We start from the raw sequence: 26,001 nt of genomic DNA on the forward strand, positions 1-26,001 counted from the left end.
TCTAAGCTCCCCTTACTGTTACCAGTGCTGATTACTGGGTGGCCACCCTTCTGGATTACTACGTTAAGGTGCCATGGTTTTTTTTCATCACTGAAGCGTGGCCAAGTCCCCTCTTCATCACAGCCACAGTAACACCAAATCCAAAAATGGAAACAGAGTTTTTATTCCATTATTCAAAGCTGTCATATTCAGACAGCGCATCCTGCTTTGAACAATAATTTTTTCAAAATAAATACTTCACATTCCCGGGATAGATATTAATCCACATGGGTGAGCTGCTTCAAGACTAAAGACCCTGTCACACACACCGATAAATCTGTGGCAAATCTGTGGCAAATCTGTGACAGATCTGTGGCAGATCTGTGGCAGATCTGTGGTTGCAGTGAAATTGTGGACAATCAGTGCCAGGTTTGTGGCTGTGTACAAATGGAACAATATGTCCATGATTTCACTGCAACCACAGATTTGCCAAAGATTTATCTGTGTGTGTCACGGGGCCTTAAATAGTTGGGACTGGCAGTAGCAAATCTACTTGGCGAACCTCCAGCGCAATTCCAAATTCAACTATGAGCTTTTTAAATGCAGCAATTAGATTGTTGCACTGAGCAGAAAATTGGCTCCTGTGTGCAAAATGTTAAAAGAGACAGCCTAAAGGGTGCTTTACACGTTGCGACATCGCTAGCAATAGCTAGCGATGTCGTGCTTACTAGCACCCGCCCCCGTCGTTCGTACGACATTTGGTGATCGCTGCCATAGCGAACATTATCGCTACGGCAACGTCACACGCACATACCTGGTTAGCGACGTCACTGTTACCGCCGAACAATCCCTCCTTCAAGGGGGAGGTGCGTTCGGCGTCATAGCAACGTCATTAGGCGGCCGCCCAATAGCAGAGGATGGGCGGAGATGAGCAGCCGGAACATGCCGCCCACCTCCTTCCTTCCTCATTGCGGGCGGCCGCAGGTACGAGGTTGTTCTTCGTTCCTGCGGTGTCACACATAGTGATCTGTGCTACCGCAGGAACGACAAACAACATCGCAACTGACCCAAACAACGATTTTTGGTAAGTGAACGACGTGTCACAGACCAACGATTTTTGTTTCTTTTGCGATCGTTTAAGGTCGCTCATAGGAGTCACACGCTGTGATGTCGCTAACGGCGCCGCATGTGCGTCACAAACACCGTGACCCCGACGATATATCGTTAGCGATGTCGCAGCGTGTAAAGCACCCTTAAGAGTTGGTGAATTGCTGAAAGTGCAGAGTTGGCTCCTGAGGAGCATAGACATCTTTCATTAAGTCAGGCACCTGTCTCTTCTGGTTTTGAGCACTCTGTTTGATGGAGTTTCGTGGCCCATCTCTGTTTTAATTGGGTGTTGTGTGGTGGATCTCGGGCAATCTTGGCTGTGAGAGTTAACCTGTTAAAGAGGCTGTTTAAGGGACTTTTTTTTACAATTCGGTGGTCTGCGGTGGAATACAGGCTCTGTAAGGAGACCTGGGAATACTGTCTCTGTAAGGTGAACTGGGAATATGGGAATACTGTCTCTGTAAGGTGAACTGGGAATATGGGAATACTGGCTCTATAAGGTGAACTGGGAATACTGTCTCTGTAAGGTGAACTGGGAATATGGGCTCTGTAAGGTGAACTGGGAATACTGGCTCTGTAAGGTGAACTGGGAATACTGTCTCTGTAAGGTAAACTGGGAATACTGGCTCTGTAAGGGCTTTTTTAAAAATTGTTGGTCTGTGGAGAATCTCTCAAATCCATCTCTGTGGGGTAACAATGTTGAGGTTTTGCATTTACTTGCTATGTAACCATAATTGCTGTGGTGACAGAAGCCATTTAAGTAATTTACCTATCCACATTTGTTTGCAGGGCAATTACCGTGATCTTATCGCCATTTAGCTTCCTTTTACAGCCCTGAGCCCTTACTACGACCATTTTACAGAACAGAACTTAGGCTCCCCATTGACTTGTATGGGGTTCGTTGTTGACGGTCAAGTTCTGCTGCAAACACACTTGTGTCTGGGGTGGGGGTTTGTCCATGGGTTCATTCATCACTAATGATAACTACAAGATTCTTATTGTTTCTCCCACTGAGAACAATGAATCCATCTTCCTAGAATCCCGGCATCTTATTGATGGATCTTCCTTCTCTCCTTTCTCCTGAATGTGCTGATAGGGAAGTTTTTATCCAAAGTTCGGCACAGAGTAACTGTAACATATGAGAGAGGTTAGAATTACCCCACAGTGGGTAGCTGGAGGCCGAGCAGCCCTCCCACGTGATTTCCAAAATTCAATTAGTGAAAAAAACAAGAAAAGTAATTAACACATAAAGTTTTGATATTTTTACCTTCAAGAGCCTGAAAGATATTTTCTCAGTTCACAATTCTACAAATGTCCATTATATAAGAACTTGTACTGGAGCCATCCATTGTTGAGTTCGAGAGGCAGAAAATTAATGTCTAATATTTGTTCAAGAAATTCATCTGACAGAAAATATTGGCCCCTACAATAGTTTGGATTGCTGAGAGCCCCCGAGCCACATACTCTAATTACTCCAGATGTGTCACTTCTAGTTACTAAATCAATCATGGTGGAGGCTGTCTGGGTGGAGGGCGATCATTTTAGTAGATGTGTTATTGTGTATAGTCAAAGTTTTTATCTATAGTAGCTCTTATGTCTGGCGCCTTCTCTCTGCTGCGATGAGTGCCCTCCTTGTTCGCAGGCCCATATGGATGATGTGTCCTCTGTGATCAACACAGGTCGGCATTGCCGTCTTAAGCAGGCGCAGCCTGCTGAGGGGAAATCAAAGTAATGTAATGTAATGCGCAGGCGCGAGGAAAGGTTAAAGACTGCCCGCACATACGCACTACAAAAGAGCAGATCAAAGTGCGCCTGCACAGGACCGCAATTCCGATCTGTGTGGATGACCTAGGACGCGTCATCCACATTGGGCTGGCAGAAGGTGGACAGCCGTGGAGACCAGCGACATCCATCGGACCGGACCCCCTTCAGGTGAGTATTATAAAAGTGTTTTTTTATGTTGTACAGAGCGGCCTGGACTCTTACATACAGTATTTTAGAATGCTAAATCAAACCAAAAAAATGGAGTAACACATCCACTAAAATCTATAAGTTATTGAAAATTTCTTTTAAAAATCGCATATATCAAATAACAGTACAAAGGTAAGGGGGAGGGGGGGAGATATAAGGGGGAGATTATAGACATAAATCCCACTAGTATGGGAGGAGAACCAAGAAAGTCCAATTACATTCAAAAGGAAAATCTCTGACTACAAAGCATCAGTCTCAGGTTGGGATAGGATAGTGTGTGTATGTGTGTATGTGTGTGTATGTGTGTGTGTGTGTGTGTGTATGTATGTATAATATATATAATGTGTGTAATATATATATATACACATTATCCTGCCCCAAGTAGCATTATGCAGCCCCACGTAGCATTATACACACCCACGTAGCATTATGCACCCCCACATAGCTCCATACACCCCCCATAGCATGCAACCCCAACAGTACAACCGTGTACTAAATAAATACATACTCACCTCTCCTTGTTCCCCTGCCTCTGCTCCTCATTTGCCAACTGTGTCTGTCCTGTGCACATATCAACACATGATGTCAATGCTGTGCTAAGCTGTCAGAGCACAGACACAGCGGGACAACGATGAGAGGGAGCACTGCACTCAGTCTCATCATTGCTGTGGGCAGCCACGGCCGGCCGCCCCCAGCTCACAGACTCCATAACAGTGACGTGGCCTGCCTCTATTGGCAGTACGCCACTGGTGATGTCACCGCTGTGCTGAGCTGTCAGAGCACAGACACAGCGGGACAATGATGAGAGGGAGCGCTGCGCTCTGTCTCATCATTGCTTTCAACTGTATCAGCATCTGTGGTGCTGATACATTTGAAAGTGCGATCATGGGCGGGGCCCAGTGCCGGCGCTGACATACAGGCCCCATACCAGTGACGAAGGTGAAGATGAGGGAGTAGAGTTTCTTTAAAGGTCTTGTAATAAGAGATCGGTAGGCCATCTGGGCCAGGGCTTTTCCCTATGGGGCACTTTGACCTGATCGACTGGAGCTCCTCAATAGAAAATGGCCTGTTCAGATTTGTTATATTGGTTGTGTTGAGCGTTGGAAGACGTAGTTCTGACAGAAAAGAGATTATGTCCCGTTGTCTTTTATCTGCTTGTTCTGGTGTCTCATGCTCTCGAATGTGATACAAGGAGGAGAAATATTTGCTAAAGGCATCAGCAATAGCTTCAGTGTCTGCAAGTATTTTGTTATTTGAATCTTTTAAAGAATAAATGTAAATACGTGCTTTCCTTTTTTTGATCAGGGAAACCATAAGTTTAGATACTTTAGGCCCCGTCACACTAAGCAACATCGCTAGCAACATCGCTGCTAACGAACAACTTTTGTGACGTTGCTAGCGATGTTGCTGTGTGTGACATCCAGCAACAACCTGGCCCCTGCTGTGAGGTCGTTGGTTGTTGCTGAATGTCCTGGGCCATTTTTTAGTTGTTGCTCTCCCGCTGTGAAGCACACATCGCTGTGTGTGACAGCGAGACAGCAACAACTAAATGTGCAGTGAGCAGGGAGCCGACTTCTGCGGAGGCTGGTAACCAATGTAAACATCGGGTAACCAAGAAGCCCTGTCCTTGGTTACCCGATATTTACCTTTGATACCAGCCTCCTCCGCTCTCACTGCCTGTGCTGCCGGCTCCTGCTCTGTGCACATGTAGCTGCAGCACACATCGGGTTAATTAACCCGATGTGTGCTGTAACTAGGAGAGCAAGGAGCCAGCGCTAAGCATTGTGCGCTGCTCCCTGCTCTGTGCACATTTAGCTGCAGCACACATCGTGTAATTAACCTGATGTGTGCTGTAACTAGGAGAGCAGGGAGCCAGCGCTCAGTGTGCGATGCTCCCTGTTCTCTGCACGTGTAGCTCCGTGCGGTGGTAACCAAGGTAAATATCAGGTTGGTTACCCGATATTTACCTTAGTTACCAAGCGCAGCATCTTCCACGCGGCGCTGGGGGCTGGTCACTGGTTGCTGGTGAGCTCACCAGCAACTTGTGTAGCCACGCTCCAGCGATCCCTGCCAGGTCAGGTTGCTGGTGGGATCGCTGGAGCGTTGCAGTGTGACATCTCACCAGCAACCTCCTAGCAACTTACCAGCGATCCCTATGGTTGTTGGGATCGCTGGTAAGTTGCTTAGTGTGACTGGACCTTTAGTCTCCATGTACAAAGAGGCGATTCCTCCAGTTCATGTAGAACTTTGCAGACTGTTTGTTTAAGATATCTCTGAGCCTTTTGTCTTAATTGTGTAAAAAGGGAAGGTATCGCGGTTTTTTATTTTTGCATTAAAAATTGTGATTATCAAATCAAGTATTTCTAATACAAAATGAAAATCGCAGCTTATTTAGTTTTTATTTAATTCTTATTTTACTGGAGGCACTGGGGGCTGCCATGCTGGATTTGCCGTGTGTGTAACGACAGTAACTCCTTCCTTTATGGCAGCCCCTGTGCATAGACTCTGATAGTCGGGCTATGCCGTACGTTACAGTGGGCGTCTGCTGTGACCTGGACGCGCCCCCTGGGCTGTCCAGTTCACAGCAGAGGGAGGAGACCAGCGTCATTATTGTGGAGCTCACAGCGTGTGCTGTTTGCTCCACTTTATCCCTGTCAACCGCCGGGATGTGTGAGTACGGGCCTCCTCCCCTGTTAGTCTCCGGTGACATCCCATCCCTCCGTTCTCCCCAGCCCCTGCTCTGCCCCCGCTACAGAAGCCGCCCCTCCCCCCCGCCATTACTGTCTTCAGTGACACCCCCCTCCCTCCGTTCTCCCAAGCCCCCCGCTGCAGCTCTGCCCGCCGCCGCAGCTCCCCCAGCTCTGCCCGCCGCCACAGCTCCCCCAGCTCTGCCCGACGCCGCAGCTCCGCCAGCTCTGCCCGACGCTGCAGCTCTGCCCGCCTCCGCAGCTTCCCCAGCTCTGCCCGCCGGCGCAGCTCCCGCAGCTCTGCCCGCCGCAGTGTGTGTGTGTGTGCGCGCGCCACTGCATGTGAGTACCTGTGTGTGTACCGGTGATACTGTCTGCAGGGTTGTGTATCTAATCCTCTCCTGTTTGATACCGTCTGCTGAGCTGTGTATCTAATCTGTGTGATACGGTCTGCTGAGCCGTGTATCTAATCCTCTTTTGTGTGATACTGTCGGCTGAGCCGTGTATCTAATCCTATCCTGTGTGATACTGTCTGCTGAGCCGTGTATCTAATCCTATTCTGTGTGATACTGTCTGCTGAGCTGTGTATTTAATCCTCTCCTGTGTAATACTGTCTGCTGAGCTGTGTATCTAATCCTCTCCTGTGTGATACTGTCTGCTAAGCCGTGTATCTAATTCTATCCAGTGTGATACTGTCTGCTGAGCCGTGTATCTAATCCTATGTCATACTGTCTGCAGGGCTGTGTATCTAATCCTATCCTGTGTGATACTGTCTGCAGGGCTGTGTATCTAATCCTCTCCTGTGTGATACTGTCTGCAGGGCTGTGTATCTAATCCTATCCTGTGTGATACTGTCTGCTGAGCTGTGTATCTAATTCTATCCTGTGTGATACTGTCTGCTGAGCCGTGTATCTAATCCTATCCTGTGTGATACTGTCTGCTGAGCTGTGTATCTAATCCTATCCTGTGTGGTACTGTCTGCACAGCTGTGTATCTAATCCTGTCCTGTGTGATACTGTCTGCACAGCTGTGTATCTAATCCTGTCCAGTGTGATACTCCTGCTGTCCTTGGTGACACTTTGGACATTTGTGGTCATCAACAAAATGGCTGTGCATTATGTCCCTACATGTCATTCTCTGTTATCTGTTGTAAACACTCAGATTGGGAGGGGGAGGCGTGCCACCACACAGAGGAGAGCAGACTCCGCCCACTTTTACTGCAGGCTGTAATCTAAGCTTTTTATACAGTGGAATTTCTGTAGGATTTCAGCAGCTGCTCCCCCTAGTGTTTAACAGTGGAAAATATCAAACTTTTTAATTTTTTTTTTATATTTTGCTCAATTAAAAACAAATAATAATATTTAAACAAAACATTATTACTTTAGATTTTTTCAGTTATTGAATTTTTTTTTTTTTTTTGACGATACCTTCTCTTTAAGGGACTGAGGATGTTTGGTGACTGAGAGGTTTTATGTTGCAGTTCCATTTTTTTGTATCTCGGAATACAATGATGCCACCTCATCTTTTCTGGATTTATTTAAGAACGAGGATACGCAGAGAGTTTATCTCCATATTACTGCCTTGTGCGCTTCCCACACTGTAGGAAAAGGGACTGTATCTTGAGTGTTAATATCAAAGTAATTTTTCAGGGCTTTCGTAACACGTGTCTTATACTGAGATTGAGACGAGAGATTCATTCAATCTCCATGTCCTGTTCCGGACCCTCTCCCCAAGTGTGATTCCAAGTTTTAAGATAGAATGGTCCGAGTGGACGCTAGTAATAAGTTTGGCATGTTGTATCATGGAAAGAGCTAAGAAAGGAACAAATATGTAGTCAGTTCGGCCATATGAATTTTGTGCAGGTGCGTAATGAGAGTAATCTCTTTCTGTTGGGTGGAGGTGTCTCCAGGCATCGACCAGTTGGGCCGAATGCAAGGATTTATGTATACGCATCAGCGCCTTTTTAGGAATAGAGGATCTGTTTGTGGAGGAATTAAGTTCCGGATTAAGGGCCACATTTATATCACCTCCCAGGATGAACGTACCCTCAATAAAATGTTTAGCTTCCTTCAAAACCTTCGATATCCAGACATCCTGCTTAGTGTTCGGGGCGTAGATATTTCCTATTGTTACTAGTGTATGTGCTATTTTCCCTTTGATAAATACAAATCGGCCCATATTGTCTAAAAAGGTATCCAGCAATTGAAAGGGTGTGTGTTTTGAGAAGACAATGGCTACTCCCCTGGCTTTTTTCATAGTTGAGTATGAGTGGAACCAGGTGTTGTAAAATGCTTTATCAAAGTTCGGTGACTTCTCTAGCATTAAGTGCGTTTCTTGTAGCAGAAGTATGTCTATCTTTTTTTTTTAAGGTGGGCTAGAATTTGTGAGCGCTTGACAGGAGAGTTAAGGCCTCTTACATTTGTAAGAGGCGAGTGTCAGCAGGTTGTGTTGTTTAGCCATAGTTAAACTGTGTGGATGCCCAGCTCAACCCACTCCAAACTTGGATCTCGAGCCAATGTAAAAGTGATATACAGAGAAAGGCAAGAGAGAGAGTATTAAGAGACGGGGTATAGAGGGGGGGAAAGTGTGACATAGAAGGAGAGGAGAATGGTGTGTATAGCATTGTATTGTCCTTGTGAACCGTAACCATGGGGGATTTCTTGGGGTTCATTCAAATAATCTCAACCCTATTTTAAAATGTGCAATTTTTATTAATATTCAGTAAATTGTACCCACAAACAGACACACAAACATATAAATGAGAATGGATCACGTTATCCTTGTAAATAACCAAGGAGTTTTATAAACACACTCACTTTAGGAAAGTGAGGTCTGCCAGGGAGAACCCAATAATTAAATATAACAAAATATGCAGAAGTTCAACCTAAATGAAAAACATTTTAAATCTGTAGGATAAGAGGGAGAGAACAAGAGACAACAGGTCAAATATTCAAATTTGTCAGAGGTATACTCATCACATATGCAGTCTGTATTCAGATAGAACAGGCGCCTTCCGTCAAACAGCCTCGTGTCTGGTTTCAGACAGAGGAGGCCTGGTAGGTCTTGGTCTGGGGCGTTGACTTTTCGGATATTCCATGGTTTCCCATGGCTACTGCGTGGGGAGTGGTGGAAGATGTAGAGCAGGTTGGAGGAGATTCAGATCTGGAGTAGATCCTGGTGGGATGTCCAGTTCCGCGCAAAGGTTGGAGAAGTCCTTGGGAGATCTTGCAGTGAACTTCTTCCCCTTGGCCGAGACCAACATACTGAAGGGGAACAGCCAACGGAATTGGAATTGTTGTTTCCTCAGTTCGTCCGTGAGAGGTTTAAGGAGGCGCCTCTTGGCTAATGTAGAAGGGGCTATGTCTTGGAAGAGTGCAATGTTAGATCCTTCATGTTGGATGTTAGGGTCTGATCTGGCTTTTTGGAAGATTTTGTCCTTAAGGCGGAAATCTAGAATTCGGCAGATAACATCTCTGGGAGGATCGTTGGGATTGGCTTTTGGGGGTAGTGCTCTGTGTGCCCTCTCTATGATTAACTGGTGTTTTTCTTCAGCATCCAAATAGTTTGAGAAGAGGGCAGTTAGTGTTTTAGAAATGTCCTCCGTGATTACCGTTTCCGGAAGACCCCGTATCCGGAGATTGTTTAGTCTTTTCCGGTTTTTCAGGTCTTCCATTGCGGCATATATTTTATAGATGTGATCATCATGTATATGAAGGTTTGTTTCCAGCTCTTGGGCATGGGATATGATGGCCGTCTGAGACTGCTCCAGCTCCTCCACTCTGTGACCCAGTTGGTGAATGTCTCTTTTAATGTCAGATAGATCTTTTGCCAGAGGTGCTAAGGCTGTTTTGAGTATTCTGGTAATAAATGCCCTGGAGATTGGCTTGTCTGGGCTATCAAGCAGTTCTGCTTCTGTGTCAGAGACATCTGAATTGTGGTCAGGTGTATGTTGTCCTTCTTTGTTCTGCTCTATTTGTTGTTTATTTTTCTGTTGCTTGTTAACGAATTTGTCCATCTCTTTCTTGTGGGGTTTGGATGCGTGATATACTTCTGTTGATGCAGATTTCTGGCCAAACGTAACCATGTTATATCCTGTTCATCTGTAGGTTGAGCTGGGGTTCTCCCAGGTAGCAGAGAGATTGATTTATTGCATTCCTCTAAGACCCAGTACCTGCTAGTCCGTTTAAGTTAGGTGCTTGGTTCTGGTGTATGTATGACCCTGGTGTCCCAAGGGGTATGTTCAGTGACCAGGCTTCCTGAGACAAGCAGTAAAGAGATCTATGTATGGGGATATCTTCTTCTTATGATCTACTTGCCAGGATGTAGATCGTTTCCCCTTCACGATATAATAAGGTGTGTCCCCTTTAAGGGGTGCTTCACACACAGCGAGCTCGCTGCCGAGATCGCTGCTGAGTCACGCTTTTTGTGACGCAGCAGTGACCTCATTAGCGATCTCGCTGTGTGTGACACTGAGCAGCGATCTGGCCCCTGCTGCGAGATCGCTGCTCGTTACACACAGCCCTGGTTCGTTTTCTTCAAAGGTGCTCTCCCACTGTGACACACAGATCGCTGTGTGTGACAGCGAGAGAGCGACAAATGAAGCAAGCAGGGAGCAGGAGCCGGCGTCTGGCAGCTGCGGAGGCTGGTAACTAAGATAAACATCGGGTAACCAAGGTGGTTACCCGATATTTACCTTAGTTACCAGCCTCCGCAGCTCTCACGCTGCCTGTGCTGCCGGCTCCGGCTCTCTGCACATGTAGCTGCTGTACACATCGGGTTAATTAACCCGATGTGTACTGTAGCTAGGAGAGCAAGGAGCCAGCGCTCAGTGTGCGCGGCTCCCTGCTCCCTGCACACACAGCTAAGCGGTGTGCGCTGGTAACTAATGTAAACATCGGGTAACCATACCCGATGTTTACCTTAGTTACCAGTCTCCGCAGCTTCCAGACGGCGGCTCCGTGCAAGCGCAGCGTCGCTTGCACGTCGCTGCTGGCTGGGGGCTGTTCACTGGTCGCTGGTGAGATCTGCCTATTTGACAGCTCACCAGCGACCATGTAGCGATGCAGCAGCGATCCTGACCAGGTCAGATCGCTGGTCGGATCGCTGCTGCATCGCTAAGTGTGAAGGTATCCTAAAGGCCCCGTCACACTAAGCAACATCGCTAGCAACATCGCTGGTAACGAACAACTTTTGTGAAGTTGCTAGCGATGTTGCTGTGTGTGACATCCAGCAACAACCTGGCCCCTGCTGTGAGGTCGTTGGTTGTTGCTGAATGTCCTGGGCCATTTTTTAGTTGTTGCTGTCCTGCTGTGAAGCACAGATCGCTGTGTGTGACAGCGAGACAGCAACAACTAAATGTGCAGGCAGTATATTAGCACGATACTCAAAAATTAACCCTCCTATTGTCAATTTCCTTTTATAGCAGGAGTGGATTGTTCATGTTATAACATGAAAAGAGAATTTAAAATGTAACTTTTAATAGTGTTTTTCTAAAATGATATAGAATCAATAAAAACGTGAAAATATAAAATGTATAGCCTGTTCTTTTGGCCACCAAGCTCAATTGGACCAAAAGAATCAGGCACGACGCACTCAAAAAGCTTCCTCTTAGGTCAGGCTGATTGCCTAGTACCCTATAATCCTCCAAGCCAGTTATTGCAGGGAACCGCCCTCTATACTATCTTGGAGATTTCAGTCTTACGAGGAAAGTTGGTGATATACAATACCATTCACTAATATAATGTCACTTCAATTCATATATGACCATTGATAAAATGGAATAGTCTCACCACATGGCGGGCTTGTTTATGTTTCATCAATCCTTTTTACTTCAGACATGGAGAAAATACTTATAAGCCTTTCTGGCTGTCCTAATGCTTTATCCTCCAAGCAGACATCATACAACTCCCAACGCGTTTCTTTCACTTTAAAATCGTCAGGGGAGTCTGTGTTGGTCAGACTCTGCACGTCCAAAATGCCACCATTCACTTTAGCTTAGTGGTCTTTTTCAAATATTAATGCCCACAGCGGACTGTAATCAAAGCAGAGAAGCTTTAATACTTCTTCTTCCACATACAATAAATTATTTTAGCCCGTTTCATTTCATAATCAATCTACTCACCATCCTGTGTCCATAGACATTCATAATCATACTGCGCCGCGCTGAGCGCTATGGGCGCCGCCATTTTATACATGCTGCGCATGCCCATTGCATCGCAGTCAGTGGGGAAAGGTCACGTGATCGGACATCCCGTCCGCATCACGTGAATGATGAGAACGCCCCTTCTGAATGAGGAAGTGTTGTGGAACGCACGCCTGCGTTCCACATGTTCAATCTGTTCTCTCCGTCGGCGCTATGCCTCCTATGCAGACCGCCTTAATCGATAAGGGAGAGAATAACGCCGATTTTTTTTTTCCCCTTCCCTATTTTTTGACAGCAATCATCCAGATATCACCGCCTACTTTACTGTGAAGCATATCAGCTTCATCCCGTCAGTAATAGTATCAATTTTAAATGGTAGCATATCTTCCTCTTTATTTAGATATTATGATACTAAATACGGCCTCCATAGTTTGTTTTTACACAGCCTATTATATTTATTATTAATTCTGCCCTTATATTAGATCGTCAATGTCAAAGATTTAATGTAGATCTTTTATTAAAACCTTAGCCTCCCCACAGATAGATAAAGCATTTCCATAGAGCATATGTATCAGCTCTCTCATCCCAAATCACGGCAGCTATGCCAGAAAGAGGAACACACCACGATCATTGAACCCACACCAAAGTTCAGTTTTTTCATCTATTTATCCAGAATTGAAGATCATAGAAAAAATGTTAAACAATTTTTAGAAAAAATGCTGTTGAAAAAATCATTTCCAGAGGAGCCCTAGAGATTTTAACCATTTTCCTCCTTCCTTTCAAATGGAGGATTGGTCTATATTGTTGAGGTTCACATTTGTTGAACAAACTAAAAGGGACAGTACCCACCACCAAGCGTGCCCGCTAGCTTCAGGCCTCACGCTCATAGGATGACCCTTCCTAGCCTGCGGAGGTTGGCACCCTAGTTCCTACGTATATGGCGCCCCCGCTCAACGATGGCTGTCCCTCCTACACTTACCCTCAAACCTATTGTGCACAGAGAAAAGGAGCAAAAGATAATTGTTCGTTTAGACCATACGGTGTGGCTGTATGTAATCTAAATATCCAAAAGGACTCTTTCTTCAGCAGCAAATTATCCCAATTTCCACCCCTCAATGGAGGATCTATATGGTCAATACCCATTACTGTAATGGATTTTAAATCCCCATTATGTATCATATTTACATGCCGTGCCACACTAGTGTCTCTTTTATTAATAATGTCTCGTCTATGCTCACCCGCTCTTTTCCTCAGCTCCCTCACTGTTTTTCCCACATAATACTTTCCACAACAACATCTAATCCTATAAATGACCCCTTTTGTCCTGCATGTAATCAGTGATCTAATTTGATAGCTCTTGTTAGTATTGGGATCCACAAAGTTCTTACCCTCCTCCATCATATTGCACATGCTGCAATTGTGACATTTGTAGCATCCTTTTATGCTGGATTGTGTTCTAGATCCTACATCCTTAAAGTGACTATGTACTAGTCTATCCTTCAAGGATCGAGCTCTCTTAAATGTTATTCCTGGGCCATCAGATATTAACTGTCCAATGGTTTCATCCATTTTCAAAATAGGCCAAAATCTACCTATAATTTCTTTCAAATGTGTAGAACCATTGTTATAGGTAGTCACAAATCGTGTCAATTCTGAAATTTGCAAATCTGTTGGTGTGGGAGTCAACATCGCCGTGCGATCCATCTCTCTGACATTTTCAAATGCCTCTTTGACCATTTTTTTGGGGTACCCCCTCTCTTTAGATTGTTTCAGAAACTGCTCATTATCTGAACAGTTTCTTCTCATTCTAATAAATTGGCTCTTAGGTATCCCTTTCTTATGTACGTAGGGATGAGCACTCTCCCATCGCAATAGGGAATTCGATGATGTCTCTTTTCGAAAGGTACTAGTTCTCAGTCTCCCATCCTGACCTTTTTCGACCAAGATGTCCAAGAAGGCCAGCTTCTGATCACTTACCTCTTATGTAAAAGTGAGGCCAATGCTATTGTGATTCAACTTTCGTACAAACTGCTCCAGGCCACCCTGATCCCCCTTCCAAATAATAAATATGTCATCGATGAAACGGACCCAGAGGACAATGTCGTCTGTGTCCGTCTCACCCCCAAAAATAATAGTTTCCTCCCACCAGCCCAGGAGCAGATTTGCATACGACGGGGCACAACAACTCCCCATCGCGGTGCCCCTGAGCTGGTGGAAGTACTTCCCCCCAAAAACAAACACATTCCTGGTCAAACAAAACTCTAGAGCCTTCATTACAAAATCATTGTGTCTCCGTAAGTGATTTCCCCGCCAGTTCAAAAAATACCTTGTCGCCTCAAGGCCTTTATTGTGTGGTATTGAGGAATAGAGGGCCTCAACATCTATGCTGCAAAGCAGCATGCCCTCCTCCAAAAAGATATCCTCAATTCGTCTCAAAAAATCTGTAGTATCCCTGAGGTACGAATTGAGGGAAATCACAAATGGCCTAAGAATTCGATCCACATATATACTTAGATTTTCCGTCAGGCTGCCTATTCCGGACACAATAGGCCGGCCTTTCAATGGATTTAGGCCTTTATGAACCTTTGGCAATGAATAGAAGGTTGCCATTTTCGGGAATTTCGGAAACAGAAACTCATACTCACTTTTGTCAATCAAATTGACAGCCAAAGCATCATCCAGAATTTGTTTTAGTTCACAAACAAATTCGGAGCATGGACTTTTCTCCAACCTTCGATAGCAACCTTCATCATCCAAAATGCTCATACACATTTCCCTGTATTTGTCCGTATCCATGAGAACCGTGTTTCCCCCTTTGTCAGAGGGCTTGATGGTTAAGTTACCATCATTTTCAAGGTTCCGAAGGCTCATCATTTCCATTTTGGTTAAATTATGTTTACTTTTGTTATTTTTAACTCCTTTCCTTATCTCTTCCGTGACCAGATTCGTGAAAACGTCCACAACATCTACCTCATTTTGTGTGGGGGGCATTCTCGTGCTCTTATTTTTCAAGGACGTGAAGGGTCCCTCACCCTGATCATTGGGGTTAGTATCATTTAGGTGGTATAGTACTCTTACATCCTGTAGCAGTTCATCAGGAATTCCCAAATCACTACACATTCTTTTATCATTGATGGTGAAATGCTTTTTCCACTTAAGTCTCCTTGCAAAGAGGTGTAAATCCTTTACAGTGTTGAACTCATCAAAGTCAGTTGTTGGTATAAAAGACAGACCTTTGTTTAAAACAGAGGTTTCAAAATCACTCAAAATTTTAGATGATAGATTAATAATTTGAGGGGCCTTCCTAGACATCAATTCATCTGATTCTGTCGGCTTCTCAGATTGTGTTGGTGGTCTAAAAAACCTCCTCTTGTATTAGTTGATGCATATGAATTTCCTCTATTACTTGCTCGCCCTCTCCCTCTAAAATTTCTGAATTGTTGCATGGGCCTATAGCTGTTTCCTTTGCTCTCTGAGTCAGATAATTCTCCCTCTGTTGAGGATAAATCTGTCTCACTATTTCTTGGGGCTTTATAATGTGAATATACATAGGCCTTATTATCCCTAAAGTCCTTGAGATCTCGTACATAAAACCTATGCTTCTTTTCTTTCAGGTGGTACTGAAACTTTTCAACTACTCCCTGTAGTACAATTTCTTTGTTTGAATACTCACTTTCCCCAGAAAATTTCCGTGTAATCTCTATTTGATCTTTTAGAGAATTTTCTAGAGTAGACAAATTTCTCTTTTCCTCATCCAATAAGATTTTCATAAATCTAAGTGAGCATTCTGTGGCCTCTTTTTCCCATTTTGCTCCTATATCAGAATTTTTATATCTGAAGCCCGGTTGTACCATGACTCTCAGATGTCTGGGAACGATGTTGGCCTATTTTGAAAATGGATGAAAATGGATGAAACCATTGGACAGTTAATATCTGATGGCCCAGCGATAACATTTAAGAGAGCTCGATCCTTGAAGGATAGACTAGTACATAGTCACTTTAAGGATGTGGGATCTAGAACACAATCCAGCATAAAAGGATGCTACAAATGTCACAATTGCAGCATGTGCAATATGATGGAGGAGGGTAAGAACTTTGTGGATCCCAATACTAACAAGAGCTATCAAATTAGATCACTGATTACATGCAGGACAAAAGGGGTCATTTATAGGATTAGATGTTGTTGTGGAAAGTATTATGTGGGAAAAACAGTGAGGCAGCTGAGGAAAAGAGCGGGTGAGCATAGACGAGACATTATTAATAAAAGAGACACTAGTGTGGCACGGCATGTAAATATGATACATAATGGGGATTTAAAATCCATTACAGTAATGGGTATTGACCATATAGATCCTCCATTGAGGGGTGGAAATTGGGATAATTTGCTGCTGAAGAAAGAGTCCTTTTGGATATTTAGATTACATACAGCCACACCGTATGGTCTAAACGAACAATTATCTTTTGCTCCTTTTCTCTGTGCACAATAGGTTTGAGGGTAAGTGTAGGAGGGACAGCCATCGTTGAGCGGGGGCGCCATATACGTAGGAACTAGGGTGCCAACCTCCGCAGGCTAGGAAGGGTCATCCTATGAGCGTGAGGCCTGAAGCTAGCGGGCACGCTTGGTGGTGGGTACTGTCCCTTTTAGTTTGTTCAACAAATGTGAACCTCAACAATATAGACCAATCCTCCATTTGAAAGGAAGGAGGAAAATGGTTAAAATCTCTAGGGCTCCTCTGGAAATGATTTTTTCAACAGCATTTTTTCTAAAAATTGTTTAACATTTTTTCTATGATCTTCAATTCTGGATAAATAGATGAAAAAACTGAACTTTGGTGTGGGTTCAATGATCGTGGTGTGTTCCTCTTTCTGGCATAGCTGCCGTGATTTGGGATGAGAGAGCTGATACATATGCTCTATGGAAATGCTTTATCTATCTGTGGGGAGGCTAAGGTTTTAATAAAAGATCTACATTAAATCTTTGACATTGACGATCTAATATAAGGGCAGAATTAATAATAAATATAATAGGCTGTGTAAAAACAAACTATGGAGGCCGTATTTAGTATCATAATATCTAAATAAAGAGGAAGATATGCTACCATTTAAAATTGATACTATTACTGACGGGATGAAGCTGATATGCTTCACAGTAAAGTAGGCGGTGATATCTGGATGATTGCTGTCAAAAAATAGGGAAGGGGAAAAAAATCGGCGTTATTCTCTCCCTTATCGATTAAGGCGGTCTGCATAGGAGGCATAGCGCCGACGGAGAGAACAGATTGAACATGTGGAACGCAGGCGTGCGTTCCACAACACTTCCTCATTCAGAAGGGGCGTTCTCATCATTCACGTGATGCGGACGGGATGTCCGATCACGTGACCTTTCCCCACTGACTGCGATGCAATGGGCATGCGCAGCATGTATAAAATGGCGGCGCCCATAGCGCTCAGCGCGGCGCAGTATGATTATGAATGTCTATGGACACAGGATGGTGAGTAGATTGATTATGAAATGAAACGGGCTAAAATAATTTATTGTATGTGGAAGAAGAAGTATTAAAGCTTCTCTGCTTTGATTACAGTCCGCTGTGGGCATTAATATTTGAAAAAGACCACTAAGCTAAAGTGAATGGTGGCATTTTGGACGTGCAGAGTCTGACCAACACAGACTCCCCTGACGATTTTAAAGTGAAAGAAACGCGTTGGGAGTTGTATGATGTCTGCTTGGAGGATAAAGCATTAGGACAGCCAGAAAGGCTTATAAGTATTTTCTCCATGTCTGAAGTAAAAAGGATTGATGAAACATAAACAAGCCCGCCATGTGGTGAGACTATTCCATTTTATCAATGGTCATATATGAATTGAAGTGACATTATATTAGTGAATGGTATTGTATATCACCAACTTTCCTTGTAAGACTGAAATCTCCAAGATAGTATAGAGGGCGGTTCCCTGCAATAACTGGCTTGGAGGATTATAGGGTACTAGGCAATCAGCCTGACCTAAGAGGAAGCTTTTTGAGTGCGTCGTGCCTGATTCTTTTGGTCCAATTGAGCTTGGTGGCCAAAAGAACAGGCTATACATTTTATATTTTCACGTTTTTATTGATTCTATATCATTTTAGAAAAACACTATTAAAAGTTACATTTTAAATTCTCTTTTCATGTTATAACATGAACAATCCACTCCTGCTATAAATGTGCAGGCAGCAGGAGCCGGCTTCTGCGGAGGCTGGTAACCAATGTAAACATCGGGTAACCAAGAAGCCCTGTCCTTGGTTACCCGATATTTACCTTCGATACCAGCCTCCGCCGCTCTCACTGCCAGCACCGGCTCCTGCTCTGTGCACATGTAGCTGCAGGACACATCGGGTTAATTAACCCGATGTGTGCTGTAGCTAGGAGAGCAGGGAGCCAGCGCTAAGCAGTGTGCGCTGCTCCCTGCTCTGTGCACGTATAGCTGCAGCACACATCGGGTAATTAACCCAATGTGTGCTGTAACTAGGAGAGCAGGGAGCCAGCGCTCAGTGTGCGCTGCTCTCTGCTCTCTGCACGTGTAGCTCCGTGCGGTGGTAACCAAGGTAAATATCGGGTTGGTTACCCGATATTTACCTTAGTTACCAAGTGCAGCATCTTCCACGCGGCGCTGTGGGGGCTGGGACACTGGTTGCTGGTGAGCTCACCAGCAACTCGTGTAGCCACGCTCCAGCGATCCCTGCCAGGTCAGGTTGCTGGTGGGATCGCTGGAGCGTCGCTAGTGTGACATCTCACCAGCAACCTCCTAGCAACTTACCAGCGATCGCTATCGTTGTTGGGATCGCTGGTAAGTTGCTTAGTGTGACGGTACCTTAAGAGTCACTGAGTGCTGGACCTTATCTGGTTAATATTTGTTTAAGCTGCTGCCAGGAGGAGAAGGGGGGAGGTGTATGCCTGTATATCTGCTCCTCAGTGTCGCAACAAGCTCTGCAGGACAGTGTTTCCCTGCTTCCAGTCACCAGCTACAGGACCCAATCACATACAGTAGATAAGTCACTACAGGGGGGAGGATTGTTTGCGATCCTGCTGCAGGTGATAAGGCCCTGTCTGCTATGGCCTCAGCAGTCGCTCTCACTAGCAGAAATCCCTGAGACAGTGACTCCTGGACAGTTCAGGGAGATGAGAGGGGTCAGGAGAGTGCTCTGTTTACCTCTGAGGGAGGGAGGAGGTTTGCTGGGAGCTATTCTGTGTCTGGGCAGAGCTTTCCTCCACGCCGCAACTTCTCCTCTCCACAGGTACCCCCAGGGCTTGCTGCACAGAGGGTCCCTCAATGCTGGGGTCAACAGAGGACAAGTCCCACCGCTGTGTGAGCTTTAAAAGACTCGATGCCTTCAGATTTTTTCACTTTTTAGCAGAGCTCTCCAGCCTCACCCGCTTGGTGCTATTTCAGGGAGTCCCAGTACTGCGACAGCTGGCCTCAGGCATCGGGGATAGGAAACTGACAGTCACTGCAGGTCTGCAGGCACTGCTGGTATAGATAGACGCAGCAGGTACGCCAAGCACAGCAGATAATAGGATACAGACATGTGTTCGCACCCACAGCATAAGACTCAGGAAATGGATCTGACAACTAGCAACAAATCTCTAAAGATAGACCACATTGCCCAGGCACCTACCATAGTGGGAGGATGCCTTAAATACTTAGTGCCGCTCAGCCATAGGTTGAGAGACACTTCTTGGTTAGGGCATGCTGGTCTTTTAAGATTAGGTGCTCGAGCTCTAAGTGCACTCCTAAAAGTTCTGCATGGTGTGTGCAGGCCCTGGGAGACATCAGCAGAGACTGAGGTCACGGAAGCCACCACTGAGTGACCGGGACGGTAGGTGTGCTGGAGTCCCCGCCATGCAAAGGCTGTAGGACAGTGCAGGGACGCCGGTAAAGGTGTTACAAACTATTTTATAAATATCTTTAAATTTTAATATATTAAAAATATTTTTTATTCTTGGCAGATAATTGTACTACGAGATTAGAGGCACAATTGACATCTTTAATTTTAACATCAGAAGACCTTGATGTCACACAAGATATAAATGAAGTGAATGCCACTATTCCAGATATACCATCATCCCTATACAGTAAAGATATATCATCTGATTCTTATAAACAAGTCTTCTCCTCTGATTCATCACAGGCTATTAAGAAAAAAACATGTCTCAAAAGAGGCATTAAAAATGGAAGTGTTCTTACAGGAAAGAAGCCATTTTCATCTTCAGAATATCGAAAAATCCATAAAAATATTCGCACAGGGGAGAGATTTTCTTCACAGTCTGTTAGTTACCAGAGAACTCACACAAGGAAGAAGCCTTTTTCGTGTTCAGAATGTGGTAAATTCTTTAACCATAAATCGCATCTTGTTACACATCAGAGAATTCACACCGGGGAGAAGCCTTTTTCATGTTCAGAATGTGGGAAATATTTTAACCGAAAATCACATCTTGTTACACATCAGAGAATTCACACAGGGGAGAAGCCTTTTTCATGTTCAGAATGTGGGAAATGTTTTGCAGAGAAATCAAATCTTGCTAAACACCAGAGAACTCACACAGGGGAGAAGCCTTTTTCATGTTTAGAGTGTGGGAAATGTTTTCTAGATCAATCAAGTCTTGTTATGCATCAGAGAACTCACACAGGGCAGAAGTCATATTCCTGTTCAGAATGTGGGACATGTTTTAACCAAAAATCACATCTTGTTATGCATCAGAAAACTCACACTGGGCAGAAGCCGTATTCGTGTTCAGAATGTGGAAAATGTTTTAATCAAAAATCACATCTTGTTACCCATCAGAGAACTCACACAGGGGAGAAGCATTTTTCATGTTCAGAATGTGGGAAATGTTTTAATCGAAAATCACATCTTGTTACCCATCAGAGAACTCACACAGGGGAGAAGCCTTTTTTATGTTCAGAATGTGGGAAATGTTTTACAGATCAATCAAGTCTTGTTATGCATCAAAGAACTCACACAGGGCAGAAGCCATATTCCTGTTCAGAATGTGGGAAATGTTTTAACCAAAAATCGCATGTTGTTACACATCAGAAAACTCACACAGGGGAGAAGCCTTTTTCATGTTCAGAATGTGGGAAATGTTTTGCAGTGAAATCAAATCTTGCTAAACACCAGAGAACTCACACAGGGGAGAAGCCTTTTTTATGTTCAGAATGTGGGAAATGTTTTACAGATCAATCAAGTTTTGTTATGCATCAAAGAACTCACACAGGGCAGAAGTCATATTCCTGTTCAGAATGTGGGACATGTTTTAATCGAAAATCACATCTTGTTACCCATCAGAGAACTCACACAGGGGAGAAGCCTTTTTCATGTTCAGAATGTGGGAAATGTTTTGCACATAAATCAAGTCTTGCTCAACACCAAAGAATTCACACAGAAGAGAAACCCTTTTCATGCTCAGAATGTGGAAAATGTTTTGCACGCAAATGGTATCTTTTTAAACATAACAAATCTCACAAGGGTAGAAGCCATTATCATACCTAGAAGGTGAGAAATGTTTCACTTAAATTATAATTTGTTGACCACTAAAAAAAATCACATGGGGAGAAAATTTAGATTTGAGAAACTGAACAAGAAAACACAAAAGAGACCATAAAAGTAAAGGCAAGTAAGTAAACAAGAAAGGGGAAGCACATTAGAAGTTACATTATATTGTAATATATACAGTTACTAATAGACATCTGTTTTGTAAAAATCAAATAATCGATATTCCATGTGCATGGAACATTTCACATTGTTATATATTTATATATTCACTATATGGACAAGATTATTGCAACCCTCCCCCGAAAATACCCAACAATCCTCCTCCCTCTTCTTCCTAACTCCAAATCTCAGCGATCTGCAATTCATTACAGTTAGGGGTACTTTACACGTTGCGACATCGCTAGCATCGGCTAGCAATGCCGAGCGCGATAGCACCCGCCCCCGTCGCACATACGATATGTGGTGATTGCTGCCGTAGCGAACATTATCGCTACGGCAGCTTCACACGCACATACCTGCTCGGCGACGTCGTTGTGACTGCCGAACTATCCCTCCTTCAAGGGGGAGGTGCGTTCGGCGTCACAGCGACGTCACCGCAACGTCACTAATCGGCCGGCCAATAGAAGCAGAGAGACGGAGATGAGAGGGACATCACATCCCGCCCACCTTTTCCCTTCCGCATTGCCGTCGGGACGCAGGTAAGGAGAAGTTTGTTGCTCCTGCGGGTTTACACACAGCGATGTGTGCTGCCACAGGAACGACAAACAACATTGTACCTGCGGTCGACCCGACATTATGAAAATGACCTACGCTACACAGATCAACAATTTTCAACGCTTTTGCGATCGTTTATCGGCGCATCTAGAATTTACACGTTGCAATGTCGTTACCGGCGCCGGATGTGTGTCACTAATGACGTGACCCCGACGATATTTCGGAAGCGATGTCGCAACGTGTAAAGTACCCCTTACTTTCAGCGCACAATCTCCATGTCTGAACAATGTCTGTAACTTCTCTATACTACAATAATAAACATGTTCATATCACAAATTACTATTTCCATCTACGATCCATTCCTTCTTTGTGGGAACATCTCATGTGATCGAGTTTTTATAATCACTTTCTTCTAAGTTTAGTAATATTTTCATCATCATTGGGACCTGACTCCCTTCTCTATTCCCCAATACACAATATTATAGGCTCTAAAGGGACTTTGATTGTAAATTCTTACTAAATTGTCCCAATAACCTGACAACCAAAACATTTTTTTTCCAGTAAAGTCTGAGTAACTAAACTAATGTTCCTCATTTCTTCTTCCTCCATTTCCTTTTTGCTGGAGGAGAGGTCACCCAACCTGTTCCCTCATTATGGCATTAAATATCTTGGATATAACATTCTTATTACTGCAATTTAACTGTTTGCTAACTTTTCTATACCGTGTGCAGAATTATTAGGCAAGATGTATTTTAGAGGATTTTTTTTATTATTGATCAACAACTATGTTCTCAATCAACCCAAAAGACTCATAAATATCAAAGCTTAATATTTTTGGAAGTTAGAGTGGGGTTTTTTTAGATTTGGCTATCTTAGGACAATATCTGTTTGTGCAGGTAACTATTACTGTGCAGAATTATTAGACAACTTAATAAAAACCAAATATATTTCCATCTCACTTGTTTATTTCTAAATTTTGTGCAGTTATATTGGTTTACCTGGTGAAAATAAACATTTCTGACATGTAAAAACAAAACCGCAAAACATTAGTGACCAATATAGCCACCTTTCTTGCTTGATCTGTTTACGATCAACATTGCGTGCAGCAGCCACCACAGCCGCCCAGACACTGTTCCGAGAGGTGTACTGTTTTCCCTCCCTGTAGATCTTACATTTTATGAGGAGCCATAGGATCTCTATGGGGTTTAGATCAGGTGAACAAGGGGGCCATGTCACTATTTTTTCATCTTTTAGACCTTTACTGGCGTAGTTAGATGCATGTGATGGAGCATTGCCCTGCATGAAAATCATGAAACCAGAGAGCGCCGGACCCTGGGACTGAGCTCAGGGCAGAGAAACCAAAGAGTGCCTGACCCCAGACTGAGCTCAGGGCAGAGAAACCAGAGAGCTCGGGACTGAGCTCAGGGCAGAGAAACCAGAGAGCGCCGGACCCCCGGGACTGAGCTCAGGGCAGAGAAATTGGGCTTTAGAGGGAGCAGGATGGTTGAGACTGTTTTGATTATAATGTTATATATGGACTTTTCTTTGTAGAAGAGCAAATTGTAAGAGTAATTTTTGAAAATTAATAAAAAGATGTTTAAAAAAATTAAATGTGGCTGTGAGGCCCAAACTGAATGTGCTAACAGGGAAAACACAATATATACACATGGCTCCTTTCATACACATTATACACATGCGGTTCTGCTCTACACATGTCGTATACACGCAGCTCGTCTCTGCACATTATACACACAGCTATGCTCTGCCATAATAATAATAATATAGTGCCAACATATTCTACAGCAGTTTACAATTCAATCCGCTCCGTACACACATGGCTACATTCTGTACACATTACATACACACGGCTCCGCTCCCTACACAACACACACATGGCTCCGCTCCATACACGTCACACACACAGCTCCACTCTGTACATGTCGCATACACATGGCTCTGCTCTGTACACGACGCACACACATGGCTTTGCTCCGTACACGTCACACACACATAGACGGTGGATGTGTTGAGGACAGCCATAAGATTAAATACTTAATTAACCTCTTGACAAGGGATTGTGGGAAATGTCGATTTGCCTTACATAATTCAGGGTTCAGATCATATACATGACACAGATATAAAGATGGCTGCTATTGCCTGTTTCTCCACACCTTGCCTGGAATGCAAGGAATGTCCAGATGAAAGAAGACCACCATATAAGGGAAGACAGACCAAACCATCAGCATGTATGCACCAGATGACGTCCCTCCCATCGTCATGGTTTCATCCACTGAAGTCAGACGCACCCATCAACAGCAACACGGATCTGAACTGTCCCACTAAATGTGCATATCTGAACTTGTGTACGTCCCTAGCCTATATCAAGAGGACGCATGCTCTTCTCTGTCTGTTTGGTGCCATTTTCTACTGTGACCAAGAAGAGATTACACATCTGACTGTGTCTGGTGTGGATTCTTTTATGCATGCACTTGGCCCATATCAATTCGGCCAGGCAGTAGGCAACTAGTGATCTCTGGTTATGAGTTCACCTTAACATTATTGGCACCCAACGTGGAGCCAATAGACGGGGACACATGAACCGGCAACTGGAATGGCATGACGTGCTGGACACCCCAGGAAACTGATCACTTCCTAACGAGAGTATGGTAAGTCTGCTGATTTTTCATAATCTGTAGTCTTCCCGTGGTCTCGGTGGGGTGTGTGGCACTGATTGCCTGACTGTGTCCGGTTTGTTGGGGTATCTGTTGACGGGCAGACGGGTCTCACGGCTATTGGCCATATTAATCTCGGAAGAACCGTCACATATTCAGTTGCCTGCTGCCTGTTGTGTATTTGTGAAGAGAGCATGTGGGTTTATGAGTTCTGTTAGTTGTCGCCTGTGATATGGTTTGTGGTTCTAGTGGAAACTTAAGTAGTTAATACGGTTTGGTACAAGACCTAGAGATATAGGGCAGGTTTTAATTGGTCAGGTTAGGCACGTGTTTTTCACGGGCTCTCAAATTTGTTGATATGGTAAAGGATATTGTCTGTGGTATAGTATACGGTTGTCGCCTGTGGTACAGTTTATGGCTCTGTGAGGAAATACGTGGGACTGCTGGTACGTGGTAATCTTGGGGCCTAGCGCAGTGTAGCGTGGAATGGCTGGTACGGATACCATTGGGGCATAGCGTTTAAGTTGCGCATTGTGGCTGGTACGTGGTAGTCTTGGGGCCTAACGCTGGACGTGAAATGGCTGGTACGGATACCATTGGGGCTTAGCGCAAGCTTGGGTGATACTAGGTGGTTTTTTTTTTATTAGGCTAGTTAACAAATCCTCCAAGAGAGGCAGGTTAACGGAAGTCTGTGTTGTAGAGGCTAGTTAACATGACCTCCAAGAGAGGCAGGTTAACGGAAGTCTGTGTTGTAGAGGCTAGTTAACATGACCTCCAAGAGAGGCAGGTTAACGGAAGTCTGTGTTGTAGAGGCTCGTTAACATGACCTCCAAGAGAGGCAGGTTAACGGAAGTCTGTGTTGTAGAGGCTAGTTGTAAGTCCTCCAAGAGAGGCGAATCGGCCGGTATAGACACCTTGTAGTCAGGGGTGATACTAGGTTTTTTTTGTATATTACGGAACGCAGAAATCAGACAGGGACCACGTGGCAGTATAAGGAAGGATTTGGAAGTGTGTGCTGCAAACTGCAGGTTTTCTTTAGTGTTTCAGTTATTTGTCATCTCCCCCGTCTTTTTGTTTGTCTGTTTTTATCTGGTATGCATAGAGAAAGATTGCTTGTTTGGTGTTGTTTATCTTGAGAGAAAGATGGAGAAATTGATGAAGTTGTGTCTAGTTGTGCCGGAAAGATCCGGATGAAAGTGG

At 44.2% G+C, this 26,001-nt stretch overlaps 1 protein-coding gene across 1 annotated transcript in view; it reads left to right on the top strand.

Annotated features, from left to right (window-relative positions):
• The window catches only part of LOC142312989 (uncharacterized), a 68,174-nt gene extending 44,333 nt beyond the window's left edge, over positions 1–23,841 (top strand). The window contains exon 4 of the mRNA XM_075351978.1: positions 19,869–23,841. Coding sequence (XP_075208093.1) covers positions 19,869–21,412 — 1,544 coding nt within the window. The 3' untranslated portion in view covers positions 21,413–23,841. The remainder of the gene's footprint in view (positions 1–19,868) is intronic.
• Positions 23,842–26,001: the final 2,160 nt, after the last annotated feature.

This window comes from Anomaloglossus baeobatrachus, chromosome 5, assembly GCF_048569485.1.
Source record: "Anomaloglossus baeobatrachus isolate aAnoBae1 chromosome 5, aAnoBae1.hap1, whole genome shotgun sequence".
Classification (NCBI taxonomy): Eukaryota; Metazoa; Chordata; class Amphibia; order Anura; family Aromobatidae; genus Anomaloglossus; species Anomaloglossus baeobatrachus.